Source organism: Apostichopus japonicus, chromosome 14, assembly GCF_037975245.1.
Source record: "Apostichopus japonicus isolate 1M-3 chromosome 14, ASM3797524v1, whole genome shotgun sequence".
Classification (NCBI taxonomy): Eukaryota; Metazoa; Echinodermata; class Holothuroidea; order Aspidochirotida; family Stichopodidae; genus Apostichopus; species Apostichopus japonicus.
This window is the reverse complement of record NC_092574.1, coordinates 26,859,946-26,873,221: the sequence shown is the minus strand read 5'-3', so window position 1 is coordinate 26,873,221 and position 13,276 is coordinate 26,859,946. Positions and strand designations below refer to the sequence as shown.

General features: G+C 39.5%; 1 protein-coding gene across 1 annotated transcript in view; it reads right to left on the bottom strand.

Moving 5' to 3' along the window:
• LOC139980379 (uncharacterized) overlaps positions 1-12,980 on the bottom strand; it is a 41,558-nt gene extending 28,578 nt beyond the window's left edge. Inside the window, exon 1 of the mRNA XM_071992019.1 lies at positions 12,642-12,980. Coding sequence (XP_071848120.1) covers positions 12,642-12,903 — 262 coding nt within the window. The 5' untranslated portion in view covers positions 12,904-12,980. The remainder of the gene's footprint in view (positions 1-12,641) is intronic.
• Positions 12,981-13,276: the final 296 nt, after the last annotated feature.

Here is a 13,276-nt window from a genome sequence, read left to right as displayed (position 1 = left end):
CTGACCAACCAGATGTACACTTTTGCCTGAAAACCAAGTATTTCCAAATGGTTTTTTTTTTCCATCCATAACCTTTTTGAAGATTGTCATCAGTCACTCATCATGTTCGACCTCATCACATCTCCCGCGGATCATTGCTTTTGTAGGTGGTTCTAAGTCGCGGCGCACTATACCCGTCAGCTCCACTTTTCAAGGTTTTAAGCCCATTATTTGTTCAGAATTTGAAAATTCACGATAAATTCACTTCAAAACATACCCATAATGCAATGTTGCACAAAATTTCATCTATGGACAATCAATACAGAAAAACCTCCTTCAACCCCAAACAGAACTAGTCAAATTTGCACGAGTAGAGGGAAGTATGATGAAGAATGTTGGTCAGGGAATTTTCGAAAATTCCGACACAGTTAATTTATTGGTGTACAAATAATAAAACCTCTTTAAGGAAATAGATATTTTCGAAACCGAACACTACACACATCGACAGTTTGAACATGGGCGCAGATCAGTCTTAGATAATGGTGGGAACGCGAGTCTGTTCTCTGACACTATCTAAGCGGAGCGCGACCATGGGTTCGCGCGTTGCGTACGATTTTTTTGGGTCAAATATAGCCTCCCAGATCGCCGGAAATAACACTTCCCAGACCTAATGATGCTCCCAAACCTCCTTAAGTTTGAGATTTCATGGTTTAGAATTTTAGTTTGGGGAAATAAATGCATGGGCGTCTGCAGAAAAAAAATCAGGGGAAAAATAATCCAAGTAGACTTTTGTATACGATGGGTCTGGCGTCCTCTCCCAGAAAACAATAATAGACTGCCGCTAATGCGATTTCCGTCCTATATTTAACAACTGTGGATAAATATAATAAAATGAGAACTGTTGCATGTGATTTGCACAATGCTGGATCAAACTTCGCCAAAGTTCAATACAGGGGAACTTGAAATGCAGCTATTGTTCAAGACAAATTGGTGGGGATACGGTATATCATGTCCCCACTACTGAAAAGGTTAGTGGGGACGCGTCCCGCTGTCCCCACCAGGATCTGCGCCCATGGTTTGGAGGCTGTTCATTCTGGAACGCCATTTTCATGCTCACTGATATGGAGTGATATCTGCTGTTTGCTTTACAAATTCGAATAATTCGAATATTGTTAGATGCATGTCCATTCAGTACAGTGTCCTTGGGATTTCTTGGGATTTTACGGGGCCTGATCTTAGGAAATCGGGAGTGGTCACACTCCATTTAGGTAAGTGCATGACCTCAAGACGTCACTTATACACAACCCGATCACTAGTCTTGTTATCGATGAAGTGGTGTGTTGCCGGATTTTGTCAAGGTCTTGGTACTATACGGGCGAAGGTCGAGAGGGGTGGGGCGTAGGGGTTGTGGGGCGCGCGTTTTCATGCAGATGAGAACAATCTCAAGAAGTGATGGGTGTGTGTATATATAAATATATATCACAAATGATTTTCGAGTTGGTTAGCATCATGTTTGATCTCTAGAGTAAGGCAACATATGTCACCAAAAACAGAACTAGTATTGTTCGATACAGGTGACAAACGCCTACAGTGGAATTACGATCTTCCTTACCGGTTTCGAACCCCTGGACATACAATCAGCGTCCATAGCCTAGTGGTTAGGGTGTCCGCGTACAGAGCGGGAGGCCCGTGGTTCGAATCCCGGTGGAGGCTGAAAGTTTTTTCACTGTTCTTGATTTTCCAACTCATTACGATTTTCATTTATAAATATATATATATATATATATATATATATATATTGTAACGCTCGGGCCGACCTCTGGCCAAGGTCGTGCGGAGCGTATGGGGAGCAGTGGCGGAGCCCTGCGGAGCGGCTCTCCGGGTTAATCCCTTGGCTTAGGTATTCCCTTTGTTACTGTAGTAATAGTAGGATTAGCCGCGCGCTGCATAGACCATTGTTTGCCGCTATGCGGATGATCCGCCATCACAAACGTTATGGTAATATTCATTACGTAGCAGTATGTCGTACGATCGTAAAATTCATTCATGTGGGATTGGTGCAGATGTTTTTAGCTAATGTTCTATTAAGGGTTTAAAATGTATTTCGTTTTCGGGGGGATTATCAGACCTTAGGAAAGCTGCACTCTTTTATCAACCATTCTCAGTCAAAGAGACCCATTGTAAGTTTATGTAAATTAGATCCCGTATATAAGGATGTTTTCGAAGGAAATAGGGAACACCTTAATCGAGTTCTTCAACAGCAAGGTCTATAGCGTTGTTTGGTATCTTGGCAGGTTTACGCCCTGAAGCCAATACCATTTAGAGCAGGCCTCTGAAGCTGTATTTCATCGTTTTTCTTTTACTTCTCGCCGTATTTTTCTGTTACTTCTTAGAGCATTTGAGAGCTGATTTATTTATCCTTGTTTAGGACGAAGAAGTCCATTTACGTTTATTTTAATAGTCAGTTGCGGAAATAAACCGTTTTATACTTACCTGGATTGTTTGGATAATTACTACTTGTGTTTGACTCCACGCTATTTCGCCGACTTTGTGGCCAATCAAAATACAACACCATCGGCCAAGGATCCTAACCTGCCGGCCTAACGCTACCCAATCTCAACCCCCACCCCCAAAATCGTTACAATATATATATTAACAATACAAGGTCAAGTATACTTAAGGGAAAGTTCATGCACTTTGTGCAAGCCGCGGTATGCATCTATTTCGTTGCATATAGTTCTATAACGATTCATGAAGCTGTAGGCCTGCCTGTACTAAATGTCAACTTTTATCATCAACCCCTCTGTGACCACATGTACTTTGTATACATATCGCAGGTCCGGATATTTCCCAGGTAAAGCCTAAACTCGAGACCATTTGAACCGACGTATTTCCTGAATTCGTTAGAAATGTCTAGTTAAGTTTGTGGTTTGCGATCTACAGACCATGAACTTTAAGATCCTGGGAATTCCAACGCATACATTGTTCCTCCCGATAGTTTCCTGTATTACTCATTTCTTAAAGAGCTCAAGTTGAAATTTTACTAATCCGAGGTGGTTTATTGCACTTTTTACGAGGAGCCGTACAGCTTCCTTGTTTTGGTATGTATTTAAGCCATTTTTTTTATTAAATAATTTTTAAACTTTTCTCAAGCGTAATTTATACATATAATTACGCCTACAATGGAATTTCGACCTTCCTTACCGGGTTCGAACCTCTGGATATACAATCAACGTCCATAGCCTAGTGGTTAGGGTGTCCGCATATAAAGTGGGAGGCCCGGGTTCGAATCCCGGTGGAGGCTGGAAGTTTTTTAAATGTTCTGGATTTTCCAACTCACTGCAATTTCAATTATATATATATATATATATATATATATATATATATATATATATATATATATATAGATATAGATATAGATATAGATATAGATATAGATATAGATATATAGATATAGATATAGATATTGATATAAATATAGATATATATATATATATATATATATATAAAGATATATATATATATATATATATTTATATATATATATAGATATTGATATAAATATCTATATATATATATATATATATCTATATTTATATCAATATATAAGTTTTTTCACTGATCTTGATTTTCCAACTCATTACGATATTCATTTATATATATTCATTTGCCTTTGTCGTTTACCTCCATTGCATTAACATAAAGTCTGTTCAAAGTATCTCTTTCGAGATCCGGCTTTAGGAATCACAAATGATTTCGAGTTGGTTAGCATCATGTTTGATCTCTAGAGTAAGGCAAAATATGTCACCAAAAACAGAACTAGTATTGTTCGATACAGGTGACAAACGCCTACAGTGGAATTACGACCTTCCTTACCGGTTTCGAACCTCTGGACATACAATCAGCGTCCATAGCCTAGTGGTTAGGGTGTCCGCGTACAGAGCGGAAGGCCCGTGGTTCGAATCCCGGTTGAGGCTGAAAGTTTTTTCACTGTTCTTGATTTTCCAACTCATTACGATATTCATTTATATATATATATATATATATATATATATATATATATAGATAGATAGATAGAGATAGATAGATAGATGGATAGATGGATAGATGGATGGATAGATAGATAGATAGATAGATAGATACTTCAAAATGGGGTTGTCGGTGTAATGGGTAGGGTGAGGCGCACGCCCTGCCGAAATCATCGATCCGTCACTGGATACCCTGTGTATATAATAGGGATCTGCACTGTAATTATGTCACTGTTCCTCTTTCTCTTCCCGGTTTCTTGCCGTTTTTTCTACTCCTTCCTTTTCTCCTTTTTCTCTCTTTCTTCTTTTTCTTTTCCCTTCCTTCCTCCCCTTCTTTCCCCTTTTTTTTCCCTTTTTCCTTCTCTCTCTTTTTCTCTCCTCTTTTCCTTACCCGGGGGGCGCGCGCCCCCAACCCCCCCCCCTGGATACGCGCCTGTTAATTTAGAAAATATGAGAAAAAAGAGTAAAGACCTCCGGAAAGGTAGTTTGTTTGTAAACTTCTGGCAGTTATATATAGCGTGCTATAATTTGTGGCATATGCAGACTACCTTTCATCCATTTAGCCACCGACAAATTGCTCCACGGGCAAGTATTAGCTTTGAAGTTATGTTTTCAGGATCACCGCCCTATAAGTGTGTTACATGTGCACATAATGGTAGCAGTGTTATACATATGAGCTGTTAATGTTACCCTAAAACTGTGGCTTTCTAGGCATTAACCCATCATTTCATGCTTGTTTAACAAGTGAGTTACAACTCCCTGATTTAACTAGTAATTAGCTAGGAAGCACATCAACGCAGGAGGATCTCCATCCTTTTGGAAATTTTCCAGTTCATATACTCCCATAATGGGGTATAAGAGAATGTATAGCAAACGCTGATATGTGTGCGAAAATTATAAAAGGAGAAAACAACCTCCCCGTGTGAAAAGAAAACAAAGAACAATAAGAAAGCAGACGCTAATTCAGTAAGAGTATACTATTACTTTCAAACGTAGGCCTATATAGTATTAGTCAGCCATACATTTCGTACGCTATTCGCGGTCACATTATTAACCCTCCTGTGTTATGTTAGCAGCTTTGACCGCGTTTGAAAACAAGCGCGTTTTTTCATGCTGGTTTTGCTGTCGTTTGATTGGAGGATGAACAGCGACTGATCAGGGAGGTCTAAAATATCACCTCCCTGATCAACAGATGAGGGTTGTTCATTGCGGTTTCACAAATTCTCTACAATAAACCAATTGGATGCATTGTTCTGTTTGATACAGTATAAGGCAGGCCTTATCGTGTATTTTCATTGTTGTATCTGCATATGCATCAAGAAGCAGATAAACCAAACACGTACCATACTAATCGGACATAAATAATAATAATAAATAAAAAAACCATCTTACTTTAACACATAAATAAGTATACATAAAAAAGTTAGACAGACAGATGAGGAGACCCGTGTATGTGTCTTCTCATCTGTTTTCTCATGATTCCAGCGGTAGTGATAAGAATATCGATCAGCCATGCCAGAGCGCCAAACTTAATTCTTTGTGAGGGCGAGCTGTTTGTTGAGGTATTATGATCGAGGGCCCGCAACGTGAATTACGTAACTTACCAAAATGAGCAACCACGAGGATATTTGCTGATACTCTCATAGAATTAGCTTGAGGAGTTTTGTTGGTTTGACGGCTGCATCTGCATATATATATATATATATATATATATATATATATATATATATATATATATATATATATATATATATATATATATATATATATATATATATATATATATATATATATATATATATATATATATATATATATATATATGTTATATGTTATAACTGAACAAAGTATGAGAAATACATTGTGAGGTACATATGGTAGTATGTTTGTGCAGGCCATGCACATTCACGTTGAAAGATATATGCTGTATTAGAAAAATGTCAGAAATTCAAATATGGTCACCTTTGGTCAAATCCTTTAACTTTTTTTCTATTACCACGTGCACCCTGAAGGAAATTTACCTCACTGGACATTCAGTCATCTTGTGTGTCCATTTACTAGAATTTCAAGAGAACACTTTGGAAGAGTTAAAACCTCTCTTTTTGAAAACTTCTAGCAAGTACTTTAGCATGCTATAATTACAGACGAACATATAATGAACCGAATAGGCAGATGATTGTCTCGGTAAAAAATACCCGTGGGTACAACTTAAATGTGACGTATATGGGTTGTGATGGGTTGACGTTGTAATCATACCGTAATCACGTTCTGTGTATTTTTTTGAAATTTCCGACGTTTAAGTTAATATTAATCATCTCTTAAATTCCGAATCTTTATTGAGTCAACGTAAGCGAAGTGTGCAAGTTGATGTAATCATGCTGTACTGACACTCGTGGTATGTGTATGCTCTGGAATTTCCGACGCGTAAGTGAATCGTAATCTTCCCGTAAATTCCGAATTCAGTGGAGAATACATTCAACGTAAACGCAATGAGTAAGTTGGTGTAATCATGCTGTAATCCCGTGGTGTGCATGCTTCGGAATTTCCGACGTGTATATCCTAAACATGCCATACTGTTCCTGTTTCAGGTGAACGAAAATATTCATATATGTTTAATACGAACAAACACAGTATAATGTCATCTTCGTATAAATAGTATTAAGCATGACAAGTCCATGAAAACTTGACGTTTAAGGATTTCGTAATCAATACGTAAACGCTGAAATGAACGTATTTGGGTATTTGTAAGTTAATTGTAAATATACAGTAAATTTTTAACTGCACTCGTTTCAGCCAACGTAAATGTTGAAATTGTGTTCATGAGATGCAGTCACAGGGTAATATCATTATCGGGAAGATTGACATGAGAATTGTGTCCAGTATTTTATTTCATGGAACAATCAACGTTAACGTCATGCTTAAGTTTGGCGTAAGTTTGTTGTAAACGCGTTGTATCATATATGCTACGAGTTTCCGATGTGTAAGATAATCGTAATCCTGTCGTAAATTTCTTCGTGGCGAGATTAAGGTCAACGTAAACGTGGAGAAGAAATAAGTTTTAATAAATACGAAAGTAATTATTAACTTCCGATATGTAAGTTGTCATAAACGTAACGGAAATCTGTTGTTCCGTGTTTACAATGTTTACGGATGCGTAATCACATCGTAAACGCGTTGTTCCAAAATGTACGGGTTTCCGATGTTTAAGGTGACCGTAAGCAAGACGTAAACATCCAAGGACTGTGCTTACGATAACTTAAATGCGTGTCTTTTTCCCGTGTTACACAATGAAGGTACAACAGAAACACAGAGTCAAAGTTTCCGCTGTATACGTGTTATGGTGTAAATTGTCTATGGTAAGTTTCGCTTTGCCGATCATCACGTATCTTTCAATATAAGTGTTCTTTAGATGGTGTGAGGAAAACTATACATGACATATGTGTCTCGATTCACCCCAACTCACCTTCTCTTCCCCATATCGTCTTTCACACCAACTATATACACTAGCTTATATTTTTATTCATCAAGTTAACCAAATTGTTTCCATGTACGTCCCGTCTGAACGTTGACAAAGCGAACTTGGGACAGACCACAGGCAACCAAACCTAGTCAAACACTGCAGGGACAGGAATAGAAAACCTAGAAAACAAGCACCAGTAATAGGTTTCCTATTCTTAATAGTCCAGGAGACGTTTTGAATTATGAAAGAGGAACATATTCTAAGTATCCACCGGAAATTTGACTACAATTCCGACAATATTATATAATGATTTGAGATATTAATAATTAAAGATGTCACTGTTTATACCAAAAAATAGTATTATTTCATAGTTACTCCACTGATCCCCCAGATCCCTCAAAAATCTGGTTTGTGTTTTTTGACCTGAAATGGATTGGATAAATTTCCAACTAATAATGCCTACTACCTAAGGTGGATGTGAAGTTAAAGATGTCCATTTTCTGTTTCAGATACAAATAAATTCCTATCTTTACTGGACATGAAACATAAGGCTAAATATATAATTGATGCAGTGAAATGATCCAAACTCAAGTTATCCCAGTGAAAACGTCACGAGGTAAAATCTAAAACTAAAATGTTTGTGTTATCATTAATCTGTTAATCTTAATATAACCTACTTCTAAAAGGTTCGTCGGGTAAGCATTGGCTATTTCATATATGAGTCACTTCTCCTTGGTATACTGTATATACTGAGTGTATCCAGCTTTAAGCATAATTTTTGTCTTGATTTGTTATAGTCAAATAAAAATGCAATATTTCCAAGCTATTCCGGGTTTTAAGATATTCACCTTTAAAATATGCTAAATCACTGGTAATGCTCCTTTAAGGCTAAAGTGATGATGACGTCGATTACTCGATACAGGCTTTAATGTTAGATGTGCATCCATTCATGGGCGTCAATCCAGGGGAGACGGTGGACACGTCCCCCCCCCCACATTTCGATGGATGGGGAGACACTATCAAATGTCCCCCCCCCCCCAGACACACACACACATTTGGAAAAAGAATAGTGTCGTTGCTCTATTTGGTTAGGGCTTACACATCTCAGGATTCATATCATCGAGTATCACTCAATGTTGCTGAGTGGAGAATTCCACCCAGATCTCGTGAGTTGGTACCCTGAGCTCTCCGACAACTTAGTCTGCCTTTCTTTCGAGGCCAGTTCTAGTCGTCGTCGGTTGAAGTGTATAGACAAATATTCAAATGGATGAATCCAGCGGTACAGGCTATGTTTGGTGGAGTCGAAGCTCTCTTGTGGTCCTCCTCGTCTCCTCTGCCAGTTCGACGGAAACCGAGAGATCTTTTAGTGCTTTGAGGCGTTTGAAGACATGGCTACGGAGCACCATGAATCAACATAGGCTGAACCATGTGATGGTGTGCCATATTCACCGCGAACGTCTAGCCCAGTTGAAGCCTGAGCAGTTAACAGAGAAATTCGTTGATTCCTCGGATTACAGACGCCGCATCTTCGGCCGATTCCAGTAATAAACTAGTGCGCTCCGTCATTATCATAAGCGACAGCACTTCATAGCTAGAGCCCAAAGTCTGTACATAGTTGTTGTTTAGTTGTAGATGATGTTTCAAAGACGGTGCCCGTTCCCTGATATTGGGGAAATGAAATAGGGAGCATATTCCGTTGCAGCGTATCCCATTTTACCTTGTTGTTGAGTGATACCGGATTTTAATCCATAGTGAGAACACTGGGTACACGCAGGGACGTCGCTAGAGGGGGGGGGGGGGGTGGTAAAACTGACGATAGTTGAAAAATTGGAGTGCGATAGTCGGAATTTCCGACAGTCACACTCTAGTTTATCTAGGCCTATTCATTTATTCCTGTGATTGTGCATGACCTATAAATTGACCTTTAATCTGTCATATTTACTACGTTTACCTTGCCACTTTGAGATTTTATCTTGCGATTCTTATACTCCACCGTACAAAACTTCGTATTATTTTGAATACTCCAAAACAAAAAGGCCTAATAGAAATACCGTTATAGGCGTAGGAGCCCAATTTGATTTGTGGGGGGGGGGGGTTGTAACGACTTGCCCGAAAAATAAAAACGCCCGCGTTCCACATGTTAATGTGCATATCATATAGGCATGCATCGGTTTTTACATCGCATACCAATAACAAACAATCATTTTCCGTCTTATTACTCTTCCATATTGGTTATAATTATTGAGGAAGTCGTTACAATCTTAATGGTAAATAATAACATAAGTTTAACCACTGATAACAAATTGCAAATTATCTTTCTTTCAGCAGGTGCCCGAAAATTTATCAGCATATTGCCCGTTTTTTCCCAAAAATATTTGGTTGGGGTGGGGGGGGGGCTAATAAGTTTGTGAAATGAGTGCCAGTGGGTACAAATGTATCCTAAGTTCGGAACAAAAGTGCAGTCGTGAAAGACTGGGTGTCTGACTGACACTGATCGTATTGTTGACGAGTAGCGCGAGGGTGGGGGGGGGGTGCAAAACAACAGTCGGAATTTTCAAAACCCATCCAGTTGGATTTTCAGCCACTACACCCCACCCCAATCACCAGGCTTTAGCTACGTCCCTGGGTAAACGGTGGTTACATAGTACGCTCCGACCAGAATTCACCCGATTACCAGATGCAGATCCACCTAGCAACCGAGGTAACTCGCGTGAGGACTCCAAAGAACAACCACTGATTTATTTTGATGCCTTCATCACTTTAGCCACCACTCACATGGGACCTATTCTAAGTCTGACGATACATACGCATGTGTGAGGTCCTGAAAACATAATTAAAGTAGTTTGTCTTGCCATCCTTGTTTCAAATTTCATAGAAATGTATTCTCGTAGACCTAGCAAAACATTTAAACTGACAGAGTCCCGTTCGAAGTGTGTCATTGGTGGTTTAACATGCTGGCGTATGACGACTTTTGGCCAAATTTGCGCTAAGATCACTATACGAACTCGGATCTGGGCTGCGCCTAATTAGTTAGTTATGGCGTATGGCGTATGGCGTAATAATGGCGTATGAGGAAATGCACCATTTTGTGGTATGACTCCCATGACGGCAAATCGAGAAACTCACATGCAGTCGCGGCGGATAGCTTCCTTCGCCTATATGTCAGGGGACATTTTGGAACATCGTTCCTTTAGGCCAGGGGTGGACAACCTACGGCCTGCGGGCCACATGCGGCCCGCCAGTGACCTTTGCGGCCCGTGAGATGTCTCAAGAAAAAAATAAATCTATTTGACATCATCACAAAAAAACGAGCTAGCTGCTTAGAATTTACTAATGATGCTGTCAGGTAGGTGTATGGACTGTATTGACATTATGTTTTTGTGAATATATATTAGTACACACCAGTGGCGTAGCCAGCATTTTATTGTTAGGGGGGCCAAGATTGTTCTTTAGGGGTGCAACCCCGTGACGGTTGATGGTAGGAATTACCAAGAAATATATGTATTAATGGGCACCTCGTGTGCACAAAGTGGCGTCATTGGTCGCTGAAAATGCACATGGGTTGCTAGCGCTAGTTGTACTGGTTATACAACCGGCCAAATTATTGGCGCCTATTCTGTGGGACGATATTGATCAACGGTCTCCGTATGTGGGTATGATGAAGGCCCAAAATGTGAAATATCTCGGTCTGATTACCAAGTTCTGACCTTATATGAAGTATGAGCATGAGCCCTGAGGTATGAATACTTGTAATTAAAACTCGAAAAATTGTAAGAAAGAAGTATTTTGAATACATCACTGGATTTCATTTTCGGGGCCAAGACTGTAGCACAACAAATTGGGGGGGGGGGGGCATTGCCCCCCTGGCCCCCCTCTGGCTACGCCACTGTTACACACACCTATTAATTGAACGTCCTCGGAATCAAAGGTTTGAAATCAACAGCAGGTCGTTGGTTAGGTGCGGCCCTGTCAATCTTTCACTCCTAAAATCTGGCCCATTCATTCAAAACGGTTGCCCACCCCTGCTATAGGCCTATATCTGAGGCCCTGGGGTCATTCTTTGACCGACTTGGTGCAATGTAATGTGCCCATTTCGAAGTAATGTGCCCATCCTGAAATATAGGGCAAAATGGGGCTGGGGTTCCAGTTCGCTGCATCATTTGTCAACTTGCACTGGGTTCTAATGTTCATTTCAATTGGAATCACTAATAAAAGAAATAATCCACCAAAAATGAAGGTCGCATGAACTTTATTGCAGATTTCCTGAGTGACGAATTTGTAATTTTCTCCCGAAATCACGCAACTAGATGGCTGCTATTCAGCCTGGCAAGTGCCATCGCCAGCGATCTGGCAGGTATTGAAATCTCAAATTTTCTTGGTACGCTACGCGCCAACCGATGGTGGCGCTCCGCTTAGATAGTACTTACGGCCTGAATCTCGAATCGATTACGTCCCCCAACCCCCCCCCCCCCCCCACGTTTCAATTCGGAGTGACGCCCCTGCATCCATTATGTTAAACATTCTAATAACTTAACCAAATATTATTTTTATTTCATGTAAACAACAGAACATCATTGGATGATAGCCTATGTCACCCATATGCCAATACCAATGACGTTACGTCATAACCTACTATTTTTAAATAAGCTAAATTGGCCACAATGTCTTAAAATGTACATCAATCGCACATGAACATTTTTCAGGCTGAGGGTTTTGGAAAATAACAATTTCAGCCTCGATAATCTTGCGTTTATGATGTCGCAGGGTACATGCAAGTATCCAAAAGTATTTACCAAAGAATGCTGTCTGCATTGGAGTTTGAATTTTTCTTTCTCAATTTGTAAATCAAATCGCCCACAAACGGTCTTTGGTGTTTCTTGATTCACTTCACACATATTTATTGTTCCCCTTTTAAAATTCACTGGATAGGTATATCCACGCATATCATATAGACGGCATGTACAAAAGTTATCACTGACTTGTTCTTTATAATGATATCCGTACAGATTACTGCTGCACTATAGCTACCAGTAACACAAACAGAACCATTACACAACAAATTTAACGAAATGACTCATGGAACAATATTCCGTGTACAACAGTAACGTGCTTGGGTTAATTCGGATATAGTCTAAATCCTATACAATTTACCTTATGTAGTGATACCAACTTACCGGTATTTTCTTGTGTCGATGCCATCCTTGATATTGGGCTCTGGTCACGTTCAAAAGAAGAAAAGTATAAAGTGTTCACTAAAACTAACAAAAATAAACTAAAAGTGTTCAAACCACAAATCGTAAACTTAACCACTATGTATACGTCCAACGTATCGCACCGTATCACACAATGACTGCTTCTTTTCGATACTTGTTCACCAATAACTAACCGTGAAGCTGGAATCAGCATAGGCCTAAGGTGACCACACTTGTTTATCATGCAAACTGAAAGCAATGGGATACCTATTACTTGAGCTGAAATAAAATAGAGGGGGGGGGTTGACTATTATAAGTTTGTGGGTGTTTGTTTACCGAATCTTAAAATTGTAGGCGCGCTTGGCATTTGAGCAACTCTAATTCGGGTAACGATGTTTCATGCCGTCACTCGTATTCCCATTTTAACAATTTCTAGGCCGTTTAATTGATTTAGCTAAAGCAATCAAACAGCAAACTAGAATAATACGAAATGGTACTTGAGTCCTCCTCGTCCGCCAAAAAGCCAAACTTCCTCGTCCGCATTACAAAAATTAGCAACCGTATTGCCGGGTGTATTCATATCTTAGTTTCATATCAATTCCGGGATTTTCGTAAAG